We start from the raw sequence: 20,612 nt of genomic DNA on the forward strand, positions 1-20,612 counted from the left end.
AAAGGATGGAAGGAGAAAACACAAAAAGAGGAAAAATACAATTGTAGAAAATGATAATCCTAAACAAATGTCAACCTATATTTTAGAACAGTGGTCAGGAACCTGTGGCCTTCCAGATATTGTTTGACTACAACGCCCACATTTGGTGCTGATGGGAGTTGAAGTCCAACAACACGCAGAAGGCTGAAGTTTCTCCTGTCCTGCTTTAGAAGGTGTTAGCATTCTAGGCCAGGGATCGGCAATCAGGTGCCCTGCAAATATTCTGGACTACAGCTCCCATCAGCCCCAGCAAACATGGACAATGGTCAGGGATGCAGGCCAAAACATCTGGAACGCACCAGGTAGTTGGGAGGGAGAGGGGAGCTCGGACTCATGGCCTGAGGTCAGAGCAATAACTCTGACCTCTGATCCAGGAATCCAACCTATCCTATGTGCCCCCAGGCTCAGACTAGGGCCATAGGATTGCTCTCCTCAGATCAGGCTTTGTTCGCATGAAACAAATGCCGTGTCTCCAGTGGTACGTTTATTCAACAAACCTATAGTAAACAATCATGGGTGGAAACAATAAAACATCTTGTTGCACCTTAAAGATTAGAGTGTATAGAGACCCTCTAACATGGATGCCTTCTGGAAATCATGGGTGGGATGACCAATTTTGTGTGGCCCCTTTCTTTTTTAAACTAGATTACCCAATGTCCATCAAGCAAGTGTGTATACTCAGGATCTCTTATCAGGTAAGAGGGCATAAAGAATTTGTGTTAAGTGATGCAAAGTATGCACTCTTGCTTAAGAACATAAAAGCATTAGATTAGACCAAATTCCACCAAGTTCATCATTCTTTGCAGTAATATCAGTAACCAGCAGGTGCTTTCATCCCAGCAAGAAAATTAGCCCGTGGCTGGATTGTAGGTGGATTTGGGAAGGGATCGGACAGAGCCCAGTGCTCGAGCACGTGGGATGAATGAAGAAGGTCCCAGGTTTTACCCCTGGAACTTCCAATTTAAATGTTCAAGTACCAGGTGACATGAAAGACCCCTGCCTGAGAACCTAGAAACATAGGGAGATGCCTTATACTGAATCAGACCATTGGTCCATCGGGTCCAGTATTGTCGACACTAGCTGGCAGCAGCAATCCAAGGTTTCAGCCAGGATTCTTTCCTCTCCCTACTTGGAGAAGCCGGTGATTAAACCTGGAACCTTGTGCATGCAAAGTATGTGCTCTATCACACTGAGCTATGTCCCCTCCAAGAGAGTCAGAGTCCCTGAGACCACTGTCAATCAGAGTAAACAATGCTTCTCCAGATGGACAAACAGCCTGGTCTAAGGCAGCTTCTTGGGTCTGCCCTCCATTGCCATAGTTGTATTTTCCCCACAGGAAACTGGGAATCCACTCCACTCTGCATCTACTCTTGATCATTAAAAGTATTATAATGAAAGTCTTCCATTGTTAAGGGGTGGGGGTGGAGTGGGTGAGATTGATCAGGAAATACAGGATTCATTTCTGCGTGAGACCTGTTCTGCAGCTACGGCTTGTGTAATTTATATTCTGAGCCCTGTCAGCAATGTCTTGAGGTCAAAACCTAATTTATTTAGTTGCACGAAAACATCCGCATTAACTTTAATTGGAGCTGAACAACCAAATCACTGTATACGTGTTTGAAAATAGGTTGTAATAATGTATAAAGCTGTCAAAACAGAGACGAGTGACGCTGCACGAAAGGGCTCAGCTGACTATGATTAATGTGGCTTTCAAACATTACATTCATATTGTGGTGTTTGTCCTAAAGGACACATGGCATGGACCTAAGAGAGCCGTCATTTTACACCAACCGTAACCGCTCTGCAAAATGATCTGGAATGATCACCCTCATTTCCTTCTACCCCTTTGTAGCCACGTGTGGTTTTGAATCACTGGCCTACTCCTCACCCCCTTAAGTGATCAAGTCTTGACAAACTGAATTGTGATTTCTAGTCTCTCCTCTGTCAGGGATCCCAGAAGAGGTGGGCCAGAAGGAACTAGAACAGGGGTGGGGAACTATAATTCAGGGTGGTGTAGTGGTTAGAGAGCTGGACCGGGTCTCTGGAGATTTGGGTTCTAGTCCCCACTGGGGCCATGAAGCTCACTGGGTGACTTTGGGCCAGTCACTAACTCTCAGCCTAACCAACCTCACAGGGTTGTTGTGAGGATAAAATGGAGAGGAGGAGGACCATGTAAGCCACCTTCAGGTCCCTTGCAAGAGGAAAAAAGATGTGGAATAAATGTAATACATACATACATATATACATACATAGTTGAATGGAATAGCTGGATCACCCTTCATCTGGCCTTCCACAGCCTGTTGATATCCGGAGCCAGGGCCACATCCTTGACTCCATTTGGTCCCCAGCTGAAGCAATGGCTGGAGCTCCTCCAGCTGGTGCTTTGGTTGGGGACCTGGCTTCACCTGCCCCATGTCTTCCCTCATTGGGAAGGATGCAAGTTAGGCAAAGCCGCCCTGCTCAAGGCACAGAGTGTTGGAACTCTCCTGCAACGAATCCCGAGACGGGGGCGTATTGCCTGCCCCGTACCTTCCCCCACTGGGGAGGAGGCAAGTTGGCAAACTACTTAGCATGCCACTCACCCTCCCAACAGTGAGTCAAGGAGTCTGTTCTTTTAATAAAAGTCGAGGATAAATAATTAACTTCCTTGTTACCCTTGAATCTCTAATCTATTTTATTGTTACAATATCATTTTGATTTCTTTTATCAACAGAAGATGGAACTCAGAAGGCACCTGAAATTTGCTGCACAGGAAAGAAGAGTAAAGCCATTATTAATAAGGGAGACTGGAAATTAACAATCCAGACACTTGTTGATGAAAATGATGTTATGATATTCAGCATTACAACTTGTAACTTCTGTGCTAAGGTAATTTATTAATATTCAGGCAAATTTAGGGTGCAATCCTGCACATGCTTAGACAGGAAAAAAAGCCCTATAACTCCCAGCATGCCCCAGCCAACCTGGTTGGGGCATGCTGGGAGTTGTAGGGCTTTTTTCTGTCTACGCATGTGTAGGATTGCACCCTTAGTAACTGAAGAAGTGAGTGGGTGCTGAGTTAATGTTCTTGAAGAGTTCTAGAAATAGACAAAATGGATTACTTTATTCATCAGAGCAACATAAAATCCATATCCCTCATACTTCATTCGACATAGCTTTCTAGTTTTCATCAAGTGTATCTATTGTCCTTAAATCATGAAAATGTTGACTAATATCAGTGTATTGTGTATAGTTACGTTAATTGTTAAACTGTCAATTAATTAACATATAATTTGCATAGAATAAATGATAAACTCCTTTCTGCTGGAAATGGCTGAGAAAAAGGGTGCAGGAAATAAGTCGTTGAAGTGAAAGAGCAGCATGGGTGGCCGGTTGTACTTTTTCACTGGAACAGTAAACTTTGTTGTAAAATAGCATTTGCTCTAGCTTTGATTCTTGTAATGCTATTACTGGGCCTGTTCAGACAACATACTAAGCCATGGTTAAAATGGTTAGTGAGCTTGCTTAAACCGTTGTTATGTAGCCACTATGGTTAGGATGGTTCACATGACACATTGGCCCTGTTCAAAAGACACCTTAAACCACAGCTTTAACCATGGTGGTTAAGGCAAAAAGCCTTAACCACTGTGGTTAAAGCCGTGGTTCAAGATGTCTTCTGAACAGGGCCTATGTGTCATGGTTCACACAACATGCTAAGCTGTAATGTTTAGATCAAATTGCTTAACCACCACGGCTTAGCAGGTTGTCTGAACAGGGTCACTGTGTGAGAGATAGGTACACTTTCCTGGGGGTAAACTGCTTTATACACAGTGGGACTTATTAGTAAACACACATGGGATCAGGCTCTTTGATTTTTTTTATTCTTCTCTTGGAATTCTCCTACCATTGGTCTTGTTTGATGCTCAAAAGACAGAGGGTTCCAAATAAGGGCCTTTGTCTATCAAAACGCCTGCTGAAGAGAGCCAGACAGGGTGGGGGGAATGACAGAGACGTTTTTGCCTCCTGTTCTTCCTTAAAAGCATCCTGTTCTTCTGAGTCTGCCTGCTTGACTTACCTGGCAGTGGGCAGAGACAGTGATGGAGAGATTTTTGGATCCAGCATTTCCATCTCTCCTCTTCCTTTCCTGCCCACCGCCCTGCCCCCTTTCTTCCCTCCCTGACCCTCTTCTGAGGTTGCAATGGTAATAGTGATCTTGGTAGACAAGCCGGCATGAGTTTTACGTGGTGGCTGGGAGTAGGGGGTGGGGGAGGGGAATCCACACCATGACCAAGCAGGTAAGGTAAGGCCGTAGGATTGCACTACTATTGTTTATTTTAAATACTTAAAAACAAAACCGTTCCTCTCCACATTCCTCAAGAGAGCTTACAATAAAACCATGGTAAAATTGGCCTTACACTTGTAAAACAACTAATAACCAACAATAAAACATTGACAACAACAAAAAACCCTCTTTCCTTGCCAATTGCACCATGAATAATCCTTGTTAGAAGAAATATCACACTTCAGGACATTTTGCTGCCAGAGGCAGAGCAGCAAATGACACCTCCCTCCCTAACCCCACTGCCTCAAGAGATACCCAAGTCAAGTTGTGTAGTATCCATGGCATGCCAACTTATTTTAACACAGAAAATCCATCAAACTCCTCTCCCACTCATTGGCAATAAAAGGAAAAAAGAATAAAACAACAGATAATATATTCAATAATGCTCCTCTTTCATGACAACCCAAAACAGCAACCTGAGACAGCTGCCTGATTTTGCCTAGTGGTAGGGCTGGCTTTGACCAGCTTACTTTACAAACTTTTTAATAGATAGGGCAGACTTCCTGAACCTTAACAAGGAGATACATTGAGCCTTGAAGGAAAGACCCTGCCAATATTCATGTTGCTTAGATTGCAAACTTGCAGCAAGGGAATGGACTGTCTTCTGTGTTTTAAAAAAATCTTTATACAGCAGTTAGCAAATTTTAAGCATTTTATAAAAGAATAATAAAAACAATTATAATAAAGATGATGATGCCAGGAAACTAATTGGGAGCCAACAGATGTTATTGGAAAAGTCGGTGCCATGTATTACATACACGTACACCCCTCAACACATAACAGCTGCATTTTGAACCAGTTGCAGTTTCTGGACACATTTCAAATTGCTAATTACTAATGATATTTATATGTGTTTTATATAGGTGAAGGATCTGTTCAAATCCATGGATGTTTCCTATTCTGTTCTTGAACTTGACCAAACAGGTAAGGCAAGTGACATTCAAATACTACTGTATGGAAATGAAAGCCTCTGCCGCACTGAGAAGAACCTGTTCAGTAATTCTGTAGATGGCTTCCTTCTTGACTGTGACTAAAAGCTCAGTTCAAGCAAAGGGACAACCGTGTCTGTGACAATTGCCAAAGCATGCATTGCTCTTAGAATTGTTGACTTTACAGTTGGGGTTCACCTGGTGGTCTCATAGAGAGCAACAACAACAAAAAGGAGCTTGGGTATCCCCAAGGGGGGTTCCTGCTTTGGTCATGGTCAGTTCTAATTTTTGTGAACCACCCAGAGAGCTCCGGCTATTGGGCGGTATAGAAATGTAATAAATAAATAAATAAATAAATAAATACCAAGTATCCAAGGCAGTAAGCTTGTGTGCACCAGATGCTGGGGAACATGGGTGGGAGGGTACTGTTGCACCATGGTCGACAGCTGGTTGGCCACTGTGTGAACAGAGTGCTAGACTGGATGCACCCTCGGTCTGATCCAGCATGGCCCTTCTTATGTTCTTATGGGGTGAATTGTAACACAAACTGCTTGCCATCCATTGTTTCTAGGTTGACGGAAATCTGTATGAATGTAAAGACACCTTAGGCTCAAGGCCATCTTGATTGGGGTTTAACTGGACGTTCCAGGAGCATCTACATCCCGGGGTGGAGATATTTGCCCATGGATTCTCTTGCCAAAAAAAGATCCTGCTTGGCAGGAGGGCAATTGAATAATTGGGTTCCCAACTGTATTATTTATTTATTTAGACATTTGTATCCTGCCCCGTATCACTGGGATCTCACCGCAGTGTACAGATAAAATCATACAAACAGTATGTACACAGTAAATATGCACGCAATAAATATACACAGCTAAAAATAAATTAAACCAGTAATCAAGCTAAAACCAGTATAGAATTTAAAAGCAGTAGAAACAATTAAAATAATTTTTACATGCAACTGTGGTGAATTTTGCCGTCAAAGGCTTTGTTAAAAAGCCATGTTTTAACTTGGCACCGAAATGAGGCCAGTGCCAGTGTCAGTCGGGCCTCCAAGGGGAGGGCATTCCACAGTTGTGGTTCCACAACAGAGAAAGCCATCTCCCATGACCCACATAGCATATGTCTTGCGTTGGTGGGATGCGGAGGAGGGCTCCTCCAACAGATCTCAAGTCTCAGTCAGGCATATATAGAGAGAGTTGCTTCCTCTTTCCACCTCACCTGTACTCCTTACCTTAATTTCAAGTCCTTCAAGGCAGGGGTGCAGAAAACCCGGCTCGTGAAAATCTTCCAGAAAGAATTTGAACTGGGGTGTGTAAATAATGATCTAGACATTACTTGGTGCACTTGCTAGACTGGACTATTAATTCAGTGTAACAAACATGGCCAAATACAATCAACTTGTGTTGCCTCCATTGTGTAAGAGTTGTCCTGTTGTAAGGAAGGATGGGTCTGAGGCCTAAGCTATATGAGTAGTGCTGGTTTGGTGGCTTATTTTGATCCTGAAAATCTGCTGGGAGCAGAAAATAGGAAGGAAGTAGGAAGGACACTTAACCTATTCCCTGCCTAGGGTGGCCCCTTACACCTGGACCCAGAAAAAAAGGGAGATTTGCATAAAAGTTCCATATGCTGATTAGAAATACAATACATCTCAGAATAGTAGGGATAATTGTGACTAGGTGACCAGCTGTCCAGGTGCTCAGTGCTGATGGGCAAATTCAAGGCACAGTGCTCCCTTCTGATGGTTATGTTTAAACCAGACTTGGAGCATCATCAGACGGGTGGGGGGGATCACGGTTCCCTCCCTACCGTTGCTTCTCCGCCCCCACAATACTTTCTCTTCCCAAAGAAGAAAGAGGAAGTAAACAAAGACCACGTGGCCCATTCAGGGGCCGTTTCTATCATGCTGCTTTTCCTGCACACAGCAGAAAATGGCGGCACATCCCATTTCCCCCACCAAAAAAGTCAGATTTTGGCGGGGGGCATTTTGTGACAGAAAGAAGGCAAGAAGGAGTGGGAGGCGCACGGGAGGCAGACAACGTTGTCTAAAGGAGACGCGAAAAACCACGAGTGAGCAGTAGTGAGTGTGCGATAAAATGCTTGTGTGATGAACCCCATGGGCTGGGCATTCCTGCAAATAGAAGACACTTTCACAGACACTGTAAAGCAGGAGACAGAGCCACCCCATCCCAGCCAGCTGTTTTTCTGCTCTAGATCCCTCTCCTCAAGTGATCCCCACCAGCACAAAGTGCGGTTTCAAACCCATATTTTCACAGGTACATATAAATCCTCCTCCTCCTTCTTAATAATAATAAATAATTCTTTTTCTTTTTGTTATTCTTTTTACTAATCCATCAGCATAGTGGACTCTGCTACAGTGAAATGAGGGAGCTCAGTTATGCCTGCATTAGAAAAGAATGCAGATACAGGCATATAGGGTGGGTTTGCATGATCATGGAGGGAAAACAATCTACATTGACCGATTTCCCCTCCTTGTCTGTGTCGGTCGCAAACCGCCTAATTAGCATAATGACCTTCACCAGGAATGGATTATTGTGATGTCTGAAGCCAGAGAGGATGGCTGGTTGGGGTGGTGTACAAACCACCCAGCAATCCTAGAACAAGCCATGGTTTTTAGTTTGGTTTGTAACCCCACCCCACATACCCTCACCGGGTTCAGACATCATGACAACCTGTGCCCGGTGAGGGTAATTATACTGATTAGGTGGCTCGCAACTGGCACGTGTGGGGAGGGAAAATAATTTCCTGTGGCTTATTATCCCTCTGTGATTGTCCAAACCCAGTCAATCCCTTTAGATCCTAGCCATGATAATGAAAAGGTGCTTTTTCGCTTTGTCATGCTGCAACTAGCAATTGGCACAGTGCAAAAGGCGTGGCAGCTTAAGAGCTTCACACAAAGCTCTTCTATTCTCCTTCAGTCTACACCTGCTTCTAAGTTCTAGGCAGGCACAGAACTTGGTTTTTTTATATATAGCTATTTTATGATTAAGGTGTGTGGTACAGTGACTAGAGTGTTAGACTGGGAGTCAGGAGATCCAGGTTCTAGTCCCCACTCAGCCAGTCACAGACTCTCAGTCCAACCTACCTCACAGGGTTGTTGTTGTGACGGTAAACATGGAGAGGGGGAGGATTATGTATGGCGCCTTGGTTTCCATGGAGGAAAAAAGGCGTGATATAAATATAATAAAATAGATAAATAAAAACATAAGGTATTTAAGTGGGTACAGAGGAAAAGCCACAAGCTTTAAGAGCACTTCTAAAACCATTTTTCTTGAAGTGGCCCAGTGCACAAAGTCTTGCACACCTTTCCCCAAACTGGAGCCTCTTCAGACGTGTTGGACTACAATGGCCATGCTGGCTGAGGAAGATGGGATTCTGACACATCTAGAAGGCACCAGATGACAGAAAGCTGGTCTTGGGCTTATACTCTGAAATACCCAGAAATGCTGCCATGCTGAGAATGGAGGAGAATCAGATTTTTCCGCTTCCACTTGCTGCGCTGTGTCTGGATGGAAATCCTACTGCAGTGCTGCCAGTGGGCTTGCAGAGCTTTCCAGGACCTTGTTAGCTCCTTTGCCTCCTGCTTCCTTGTTTACTTCCTAGTCCAAAAGTTAAGACTTGTCTATTTAAACTTCCCCTGCGGCTGATATTTTGAAGTTGCAAAATTAATCAAGTCAGTTTCATGGGCTTTGTTTCCTGGTTTTGATCATGCGCAATTTTGCACCTTCGAAATTGTGCACCGCCCTGCCCTGGCTGCAGCACCTGTGCTCCTAAGCACCAGGAATTTAGAGCCAGGATGAGCAACTTGTGGCTTTCCAGATGTTTTGGTCTACAAGTCCCATCATTCCTACAATTAACTATATTGATTAGGGTGGATGGGAACTGTAGGCCAAAACATATGGAGGGCCACGAGTTGCCCACCCGTTCCCTGCACCTTAACCATTCTGTAACCTGGAAGGAACAGACACACCGGTGTGGCTAGAATTGTCAGACGAGAACCTGGGAGACTCATTTGTGCTCTCATATGCAAGCATGCAGAAATTCAGGCATGCTCAGTATAGCATTGTCTGGCACGCAGGGCAGGAGGAGAAACAACAGTAGCAGTGCCTAGTGAGGCCTGTTTGTGCCGATGTTCACACTTCACATATTTATTGAACACATGGTGCTGGGAGGGGGAACATCTGCTGGCCTAACAGCCAACATTGGGCTTCTTTAGATTAAGGGGGAATTGCATTGCCTTACCAGGGCCTTGCTTTCTGTTTCTTTTGAGCAATTAAGAACATAAGAAGAGCCGTGCTGGATCAGACCAAGGCTAGGTCTACACCAAGCAGGATATTGCACTATGAAAGCAGTATGAAAGCAGTATATAAGAGGCATTAGCACACTACTGCTTTATAGCAGTACTGACAACTGTTGGGGGCCATTGACACATACCATATATCGCTTTCATACTGCTTTCATGGTGCTTTATCCTGCTTGGTGTGGCTCCTGCCTCTTACATACTGCTTTTATAATGCTATATCCTCCTTGGTGTAGATCTGGCCTGTGTCCATCTAGTCTGGTATTCTGTTCGCACAGTGGCCAACCAGCTGTCGGCCAGAAAATCACAAGCAGGACATGTGTACAACACCATCCTTCTGCCCTTGTTCCCCAGCTACCAGTGTACATACATAGGCATGCTGTCTCTGATACTGGAAAGAGTGAACTTCACTCTCTCCCCTTGGGCAGCAGTTCAGATTGTGCCCAGATTCTCATAGGCGAATTCTGTCAAGACTGGCATGGCTATTCCTTCCAGACCCCTGATGCTATAAGTAGAGGAGCTGCAGTCAGTCTGGCTCCAAGCCAGGGCAGAAGCCCTGTTGAACCACACGGTGCAAATCCACAGTGATGCAAAATGATGCACGGTGGAAACCAGGAAACAAAAAACAAAAAAGTGAAGTCGTATTTGTTAAATTTGTAATAGCAAAATATCAGTTATGGGAAGAAGGTGGGGAACTAAACATATAAATCTTAACTTTTGAACCAGGAAATAAATAAGGAAACAGGATGCAAAGAAGCTAACTGGGATATCTAAAGCTTCACAAACGCACTGGAACAATTCAATAGCATTTCCATTTCTGTGCAGACAGTGCAGTAAACTGAAGCAGGAAAATCCAGATTTTTCAATGTTTTGTTACTTTTTCAAATAAATAGCACCAGTATCCTCCCTACTGTTATAGTTTTACACTTGTACCTGATGTGTGAAGTGATTGATTATTGTATGCTGATTGGCTTCTGTACTCTTTTAATGTCACCTCTTCATATTTATTCATATTGGATCACATTTTGCTTTTATTTATACAGTTCTATAGGAGAACAATAGACATTCATCTGTGAATGTAGGATTGAGATATGATGGATAGGTGCCTATTAATGCTCTTGCTCTAGGGATGTAAGAGCAACAGCATTAATGAAATACCAAATAATTTGCTGCCCTTTCATGACACCACAAAACTGCTGCCTGAGGCAGCTGTCTCAGTATGCCTAATGGTAGGACAGGCTCTGGCAAGTTGGACGCATGCTGTAGCAGAGATTATCTAAACAAATATGCTTTAGGGTACAATCCTACACATGCTTAGACAGAAATAAGTCTAATAACAACCCCCAAAATGCTTGGAGTTGTAGGACTTATTTCTGTCCAAACATGCACCCTTAATTATTTGATTCTAGGCCCCAATTCATGTGGATGGCAGAGGTTTTGCTTAAATTACTACATTTCTGGGGGAAATGCTGGCAGCCATGTTGGTCCATTAAGAAACAAAGAAAAATCTAAAAACAACAGTAATGAAAAACCAAGATTAGGACTAAAATGTCTCAGAGTAGTGAGAAAGTTTTCAAGTACTTCAGAAGTTCCTCAGAACTGTTCTTCAGTGGAGCACATTAAACAATACACAAAAAGGGAAATGAGGAAAAGCATTTCCTATTGGGCAAGATGATAAAGCTCAAATCTGGATGTCATAATAGTCTTAAAATGGAAAGGGTTATGCAGTAACAGACTTAATTAACGAGGTCATGCTTGGTGAAAAAAGTTAACACGTTTGTCCTGCGCATATGGCTGGCGCAAGAGGCTTAAAGAGAGCTGTTAAGCCAACAAAGGTTTTGAGGAAGACTGAGGCCTTATATTCTGGCTGTCCCTGATACACAAGTTGCAACTCGGTCTGCTACTTCATTGCCTATAATCTTCCTCCTCATGAATAGCTTTATTCCTAAACCTTGGTCCTTGCCCCCCAATAGGCCCATCCTAATGAGTAAACGCTGTTGGAAAGGTCTTCTGGAGACTATGGGGCTGTCTATATGGGTTACAAGCCCCACGGTGGTTGTGCGGTTGCGCTGCATCGGTTATACAATGCAGCAGTCACCTCGCTGCCACTGTAGGGCTTTCCTGCTAAGCTGCTTGACATGAATATGGCTTGACATGAATAACATATCCAGGCAATTTACAATGATAAAACTGCAATGCAAATATAGTAGTTATACTACTCTCAGAGTATAATCCTATGCATGATTAGACAGAAAAAAGCGGTGTAACTCCCAGCATTCCCAAAATGCTATGCATGTTTCGATCTAAACATGCATAGGATTGTGCACTAAATAAACTGGAATTCTGTTTTAAACTGAACAATTTTAATGTGCTGTTTTAAATTTTTTTACCGTTTTATTCCTATGTTCACCACTCTGGAATCTATTTTAGATATGGAGCAGTATATAAATATTATAAATAAATAAACACACTAAATATAGTCTAACAATCCACTATACATTAAGATCAATGGCCATGAATTAAAAATCATAAGGACAGATAGCCTGGATAACCAACGTGAATAATAAATAGCCAACGTGAATAATAATAATAAAAGTTTTCAACATGCGCCTAAACTAGGGTGACCATATGAAAAGGAGGACAGGGCTCCTGTATAACAGTTGCATAGAAAAGGAAGTTTCAGCAGATGTCATTTGTATATATGGAGAACCTGGTGAAATTCCCTCTTCATCACAGCAGTTAAAGGTACAGGAGGCAGGAGCTATACTAGAATGACCAGATTTAAAAGAGGGCAGAGCACCTGCAGCTTTAACTGTTGAGATGAAGAGGAAATTTCCCCAGGTTCCCCATATATACAAATGACGCCTGCTGAAATTTCCTTCTCAATACAACTGTTAAAGATACAGGAGCCCTATCCTCCTTTTCATATGGTCACCCTAGCCTAAACTGCACATTTTCTTTCTCGGTGGAAGGTATTCCAGCGAGTGGGTGCCACCACAGTAAAAGCCTCTTCCTGGTTGTCACCACATGGATGTCAGCAGGATGGGACACAATCAGAAGGGCTTCTGACGATAATCACAGCTGTTGGTCAGGCTGTCTTTATGGGAAACTCACCAGCTGGAGGAGGAACAAGGCATTCCTTAGCATTGCTCAGACGCACAGAGGGGTGGGTGAGTAGGTAGAGGGGTGGTGGTAAAAGAATCACGACAAGCGGGAACCATGTAGCATTGCCTGGCTTCACTACCCTCTCCCTTTGTAGTTACCTGTAACTCCTCTGCATGGTTTAGCCATGCATCCCACCATCCTCCGCACCCTGAACGGGTGCCTGGTAGCTGCTCTGGTAAAAAATGAAAATAAGGTAGCCAACCATAGAGAAAATCTGCAGCGACAAGGCCTTTTGCTGGGGGACTCTATGGTTGCTGCCATTTTAATTCTTTCCCTGCTGAAACAAGGCCCCAAACCCATGGAATCAGGGGTGTAGTAGACATCTCAATTTGGGGTGGGGTGGAATGGGGCGAAACTATATATACATTTATGTATATATTTCTATTTCTGGAAACCATCCTTCATCAACAAAGGATCCTAGAGTGTTTAAAGCCACGTATTAAAATAACAAGTACTCAACAAAAATATTACATTTTAATTATATTATGATAGTTTATACACTACCCCACCATCCATAGTCCTATACAATATACCAGTGCTCTTCAAACTTTTCCCCTATGACCCAGAGCACTAATATCACATACCCTCAAGACCCTATTCCTGTGCTTAGTCTAAAAATGTCTGACTTGTAATATGCTTTTGATGCATTAGTCAAGACTAAATTAACGAGATTCTTTCTAATTAAGTAAGTCCCAGTGAGCTCTCTGGAAATTACTTCTAAGTAAACATGCATGTTTAGGTAGCTAAAATTGTTTGATAGTAGCTGGATTGTGCCGTTATCTGTATATTGTCGTTATTATTATTATTATTAATAATAATAATACAGTGCCATCAATGCACATGGAGCTGTACATAGTAAAACAATAAATTGTTCAGACATATTTAAAAGTCAACCCTCCCACACACACTGTAATTCGTAAATGGGCAACCTTTTACAAGGCCTGAGGGGGTAGGAGGAAATGAAACTGGGGAAGGCTGAACCTGACACAAAAAGGGAGAGTGGCTTTTGTCTTGCAAAGAGATCTGCTGGGCAGCTGAGGAAGCAGGATTTGCTTGGAGGTTAGACTGACTCCCAAACACATAACAATACATATAACTGTTGTAAACTGCCCAGAGAGCTTTGGCTAGGGGGGCGGTGTGGCATTACACCCCACAAGTCAGTTCCCAAATGTATGTCTGCAGTTTGTAAGTCTGTGGTGAGTTTAGAATGTTGGCCTGAGTGGGTGGAGTTAGAATATCTGGAGAGGGGGAGGAGTGATATATAAGGGAATGACTGAGGGGATTGAGGGAGACTTTTTAGGTACTCTTAGAGTCTTTAGTGCTCTCTGTGTTTAGGGTACTTAAGTTCTAGGAAATTGGAGGTTCAGGGTAGAGAGTGGTGTCTTTGGAGTGTGATGTGCACGTAGTTGATTTATATTAATCAATACTGATAATAAAGAAAGTTCAAGATTGATTGTGTGAGAAAAAGGAAAGTGCGTATGTGAATGAGTGAAAGGATTGGATGAAAGGTTTCAGAAAGGTTTTTAAATGTTTTATTTGAAACAAAGCTTGTGAACTTTAAAAAAATACATTTTAATTATTTTGTTTTTAAACTACCACAAAAATCCCACGTGTCTGTTTGGCATTTATCATCTGAAGTTTACACATTTAGCACCCACTCTGACAATCATTCACCTCAGCACATATAACTCACAGTGTTTTATTTTATATATTAAAATCCTTCTCCATTTTAACCCCTTTCTCCACATAGTTTGGAGGAAGGTGGTTTTTATCCCTTGCCTCAGGCGTATCAAGCGGTGGTGCTTGGCTTGAGCAGGGCGTAGCCTCGGCCGGGTCTGGTGTTCAGAGCCTGTGTCGTGGCAGGCGGTATATAAATGTAATAAATAAATAAACAAACAAACTGGAGACTGGTTTGGAAATCTGACAGCCAGGCTGTGAGCTTACTGATATTACCTCATTGGGCATTACCCCCACCATAGTTTTAAGCCCCTACACAGAGTTCCTGCCAGACCACATGGGAACTATGTGGGCGGCCTGCTAACACTTCTGCAGAAGGCGGGTAGCAATGGTGGGTTCCTCTGCTTATAGAGGGAGGGAAATCTCCCACCACACAACAGCTAAACCACCATGGACTGTTTTTGAGCAATCTACAGTGGGTCAGTGTATCATCTGAACAGGGCCCTTGTCACTTGCAGCCATTTGAGATGATGTATATCAAATACTTTAAACACTCAAAGAGAGAGAGAGAGAGAGAGAAATGCATTATTATTATTATTATTATTATTATTATTATTATTATTATTATTATTATTGAAACTGCTGCTTTGAAAGGAGACAGCTCTGACCGTGCGTGGTGTGAGAAAGAATCCCACACTCCTTTCGGTCTCTGCCTTGATACTGAGCAAGTACTTTTTTGCTTTGTCATGCTGCCACTGGCTGTTTTCCCAATGCAAAAAGGAGTGGCCGTTTACCAGCTCTCTCTTCCATCCTGTCTGTGTCTACATTCAACCTGTAATTTCTGGGAGGTAGCAGAAAAATAAGTGTTTGTCTAAGACTTTAAGACTACATTATTTAAGAGTCTTAAAGTTGTTTTTATAAGGCCTTAACTGCCGGCTCTGAATGATAAATGGGTACCCCTGTCCTGACCTGTACACAGTTCTGTGAAAGTAAGTCCCTTTTATCTCTCTGAAGCTTGATTCAAAGTACACCTAACATGGATTTATATGATGCCTTAGGCATCATATAAATGACCCAAAACCCTAAGTGGTAAGAGAATACTAGCAAGTGCTACTTCCCCTCCCACCTCCTCTTCCTTCATTAGGTAGGCATGTGCTTCCAGAGAAGTAAATTTATTTTATTTACTATTTATTTAAAAGATTTACAGGCAGTATTTTAGAGGGAACCCTCCCAAGCCCTCCTTCCTTTTGTATCTGGTCACTCTAGTATAGCTCCTGCAGCTTTAACTGTTGTGATGAAGAGGGAATTTTACCAAGTGCTGCCTGCATACAAATGACACCTGCTGAAATTCCCTTTTCTATACAACTGTTAAAGATACAGGAGACCTGTCCTCCTTTTCATATGGTCACACTAACTAAAGCCAACTTTATTAGATACGTGGAGTGCTATTCCCAGTTGGCAGATACATAAGCACACATACACATACATGGATGCAGAAGGAAAACAGTGAGCCCCAAAAGTATTTTTCTGCAAAACTAAATATACACAAGACAAGCACAGCGATTATTCACAACAGGAGCAATTGGCAGTCACATGCTTAGCTTTTCTATGATAATTAACCTTCTGCAGTAGGAGGAAAAAACCTTGATCCAGATTGAGCCCTAAACAAATGGAATCAAATTTACGGTTATAGGCTTCAGCTAGACCTACCTGGTCTAGTGCGACGGAGGGGTGAAGATCTCGCGATATTTTTATCGTGAGATCTCCCCCTCTGTTTACTCATGGCGCATGACGACCTCGGAGGGAGAGGACATTGCGGCCGCCATTTTTTTCTTAAAGAAGAAGAGTGCGCGAACGGTCATGCACAAAAGGTGAGTTTTAAATTCATTTAAATTTTAAATGAATTTCCCCGTTCCCCCCTCCCCACCCCCAATGAGCACAGAGCTCCTGAGGAACTCTGGGCCCGCACATGGGTCCTGGCTCCTCACGAGGAACTGGGACAAACTGCGACGCCCGCACACATGTTCCATGGTCTCGGGATCATCCCGTGGAAAAAGTGGGCTTGAAGGGGAGGGCGAGATCCCGGGGCAAGGGAGGGAACATCCCTCCCTGCTCCTGGGATCCCCTGTGTGTCATGTGGATGCACAGGGACGATCCCGGGGATCACCCCAGGATTTCGCCCTGTCTAGCTATGGTAGGGTGACCATATGAAAAGGAGGACAGGGCTCCTGTATCTTTAACAGTTGTATTGAAAAAGGAATTTCAGCAGGTGTCATTTGTATATATGGAGAACCTGGTGAAATTTCCTCTTTATCACAACAGTTAAAGCTGCAGGTGCCCTGCCCTCTTTTAAATCTGGCCACTCTAGTATAGCTCCTGCAGCTTTAACTGTTGTGATGAAGAGGGAATTTCACCAGGTTCTCCATATATACAAATGACACCTGCTGAAATTACCTTTTCTTTGCAACTGTTAAAGATACAGGAGCCCTGTCCTCCTTTTCATATGGTCACCCTAAGCTATGGCCTCTGTCTTGCTCAGCAGTTTCATGCTGAAGCTTCCATTTGAAGTTCTGTTGTTGAAGAATGACTACTCCCAAGTCAGCAGTAGTGTGTTTAGGGAGACTGAAATTTTCTCCCAGTTATTTCTGAATGTTGCCCTTTTTGATATCAGATCTGGTTTCATTTATGTATCAGGAGACAAATGGATATATAAGACAAAGCGCACCTTTCTTTACTTCTCCAGAGTGTCCTCTATATCTTCCATGTGTAGCAGGAAACCTAAGATGGATTGTCCTGTGGAATTCCTTCCTGATAGATATATGACAGGCCCCATTTGTGGTTGTTTTAAAGAGGATTTTGAAAACTTATTATGTTCTCCCTGGCTTTTAATTGAAAACATTAACAGTATTCTGTTATAACTGGTTTTCTTTTAAATTGTTTGCCTTTAATATGTTTTATTAATGTGTTTGTTGGCAAAATATATTCTTCCTACGCACTAAACTGCCTTGGAAACCTATTGTCTTCAAAGGGAGCAAAGAAATGGAATAATAATAATTAAATAATAATAATAATAATTACTAGACTATCTGGAACATCGTCCCTAGATAGGACCACCTGTTGCCAACATTGCAACCCTTGCAGCACCAGGTTTTTTGTTTACTCAGTAATTGGAATTTGTTGTAAGCTGATTTTATGGATTTTAAATATTGCATTATTCCTGTATTCCTGTTATGGTGATTAATTGTACACTATATGGAAATCCTAAAAAGGATGAAGGATGGTATAAAAACGTTTTAAATACATAAACTACTCATAGTACTCTGTGTAGAATCATGGAACAAATTCACTTTGAACACCACATACCAATTCTTTATGCTGTACTGTAAGTAGTGTTCTTACTGTATTACCAGGCCCAATTTAAAGTGCTGTTATTGCCTTCTGAAGCACTATATGGGTCCAGTTTACTGGAAGGATCACCTTCACATGCCTGCCTGCACTTTGAGATCAGTGTCGAAGACCCTGCTTCAAAAGGGGAAGCTTTTGTGGGCTAAACCCACTTCGTCAGATGCAGGAATGGATTGGGAGTTGTGGGACGTTTTTCTGTCTAAATATGCATAGGATTGCTCCCTTAATGATGTAATCCCTTTTCTGGGAAGGTGGGAGATGTGAAACCCACATAGGATGAAATGTCGACAATTCTAGCTGTCATATGGGCCATGCTAAGAAGATATGATCCAGGCTGCCTTTGTAATAAAGTCTGTCTTTTCTGTAGTGAGAGGCAGGAGAGCAGATTTCCTTCCCGGTGGAGACACAGTGATGTTCTTACAGTATAATCCTGTGCATGTCTGTTCAGAAGAAAATCCCATTGAGCTCAGTGAGTCTTACTCCCAGGCAAATGTTTATAGGACTGCAGCCACTGAGCTCCATCACACCTACTTTTTCCCCTTGTATGCATTCCTGATTTCCACATCTGTTTCATTAGTGTGTCAAGAGCTGGTCACTTTCACATGCATGTGTTGTTGTGCTATTTTGCATTGTTTACCTTGCACTTCCTGGAATTGCTGTACCGCCCCTTCTCTTTCCACCGCCAGTTCACTGGTTCTTGTGGTTGATGGACATTCTGATGGATGTAGGCGCCTTATCTCCCCCCTCGTTCTGGTTTTATTGTCTAAAATTTAGTGATTTACCGTTTCATCGGCTGGGCAGTTAAAACAGGTGGATGATAGAGCAATGAGAGTGGGGATGGAGCAGCGAAAGTCTGTTCAACTCAGTGCACTGGAGGAGAACCACCCCTGCCCTCTTCTTTCGTCAGCAAGACCACCCATCAATGCACACGCCCCCAAGAAGGGACGTTCTGCGGCATAGGGCAAGGACAGCAATACATGGGGATGGAAGATCGGTTTTATCCTATGTGGAGAAAAAAATACCACACTTTCCCTGTCCCAGAAAAAGCCCCAAAATGGAAAGGAACAAGTGAGATGACTGCAGGACAGGGACGATGTCATGTATGTTGATCTGTAGAGGGTGGGGGGGAGATCCTTTAAAGATATGATTATATGAGATATTCTTAAAACCTCAACTCCTGCGATCAAATAACACTAGTATTAAAAAAAGCCATAAAGAATTACGTTTATTAAAAACTCTCTCTCACACACTCAGTTATACCTTATTATTAGAATAAACATAGTATAGGATTGCATTGTACGTCCGGCTGCATACAGAGATCTTTCAGTTTCAGGAGAAAGGCTGTTTTCGGTTTTTAGATTCTCAACAGCTCTGTTAAAATAGCCACTACCCCAAAGCTCTGAACTTGTTGAGTTATGGACTCTTGTAAGTTACACGAGCGGGGCGGAGCGGAGCGAGAAAGAAAAGGAAAAAAGCAAGTCATGCTGACCATGCGTTTAACTCGGCGCAACTTTACGCCACTTGGAGCGAAGCAACCCAACCCTGCCAATAGGGAAGTGAGCGAAGTTGCTGCGTGCGTGTGACAAAGAGTGTGAGTGCCGCGAGGCCCCGCCCGCGTCTCCGCCGAGCTGAACCGTCATAAAAGGAAGATCTCACCGCGTCCTTCCTTTTCTTTTGCAGAAGATGGGCAGCAACTGAAAGCCGCGCTGTCTGAACTCACAATGGAGCCCTCCGTGCCCGTCGTCTTTGTCCGGCAGAAGCAAGTCGGAGGCTACCAGAAAACTTTGAAGGTAGGAAGAAATTGCTGCTGCTGTTCCGAGCAAGCCCAGGAATGTCTTACTCGGAAGTAAGCCCCATGGCGTTCAATGGGCCTTGCTCCCAGGTAAGCGCGTGTAGGAGTGTAGCCCGAAAAGCTCAACGGCTCCAGTCCTATATGCGTTTACCTGGGAGTAAACTCCACTGAACTCATGGAGGTTTACTAAGGAGGAGAAATGAGTAGGATGTTTGCATAAGTGTCCTTTTTTCGACCACGTGGGCTTTGGGTGGGTTCTTCCTCTCTAGGGCTTGTGAACGTTGTCTGGAGCTGCAAATTCATTTTACGTTCCTTGTTGTTAAACTGGAAGGAGGGTTACGTGTGACTGGGAAATTTGGGTTGGGAGAGGATTATAATTTGGGATTTTGCAAGGAAAGTGAGTATCTCAAACCCTTCGCAAAGTAAACTGAAGCTGCTATTAATTGTTATGAATTATTATAATTATATTGCTTATAAATAATTAATAGTAATGATTGTTGTTATTAATGAATATTCACTCAATGTGCGGAGTACAGGAGGACGAGTCCCTGCCTCTAGGAGTGCGCAATTTAAAATAGAGGAAAGAGAGAAAGTTGTGATAGGGTTACACAGGGGACTCAATATGTGGTTGTTTCAGCTACATGTGCTTAGGCATTGTAGCAGGTTGAGTAACAGTAGGCAGTGCCACATTTAGGAACAAGCCAAGTAAGCCATGGCTTAGTGCTTCACTAAGATGCATTATCATTTAAATTGTTTTGGCTTAAATATGTTGGGAAGACTGATGTGACTTTCAGCGGAGTTGCCTGATGTAGAGAAAGCGTGACAATACAGCATTTAGCATTGGAGGCAATAAGCACAGGCTAGAGCCAGTTTAAAAGAAGTTCAAATCAACTTACTTTATTATATACATTTCTTCAGAGAAAGCTATCTGACACTGTTTAACTACAAGCAGCCCCTTACGCT

At 43.0% G+C, this 20,612-nt stretch overlaps 1 protein-coding gene across 1 annotated transcript in view; it reads left to right on the forward strand.

Moving 5' to 3' along the window:
- The first annotated feature begins 19,499 nt into the window (after positions 1–19,499).
- Positions 19,500–20,612, forward strand: part of TXNRD1 (thioredoxin reductase 1) — a 34,997-nt gene continuing 33,884 nt past the window's right edge. The window contains exon 1 of the mRNA XM_063133399.1: positions 19,500–19,647. Coding sequence (XP_062989469.1) covers positions 19,579–19,647 — 69 coding nt within the window. The 5' untranslated portion in view covers positions 19,500–19,578. The remainder of the gene's footprint in view (positions 19,648–20,612) is intronic.

The sequence above is a fragment of the Elgaria multicarinata genome, chromosome 9 (genome assembly GCF_023053635.1).
Source record: "Elgaria multicarinata webbii isolate HBS135686 ecotype San Diego chromosome 9, rElgMul1.1.pri, whole genome shotgun sequence".
Classification (NCBI taxonomy): Eukaryota; Metazoa; Chordata; class Lepidosauria; order Squamata; family Anguidae; genus Elgaria; species Elgaria multicarinata.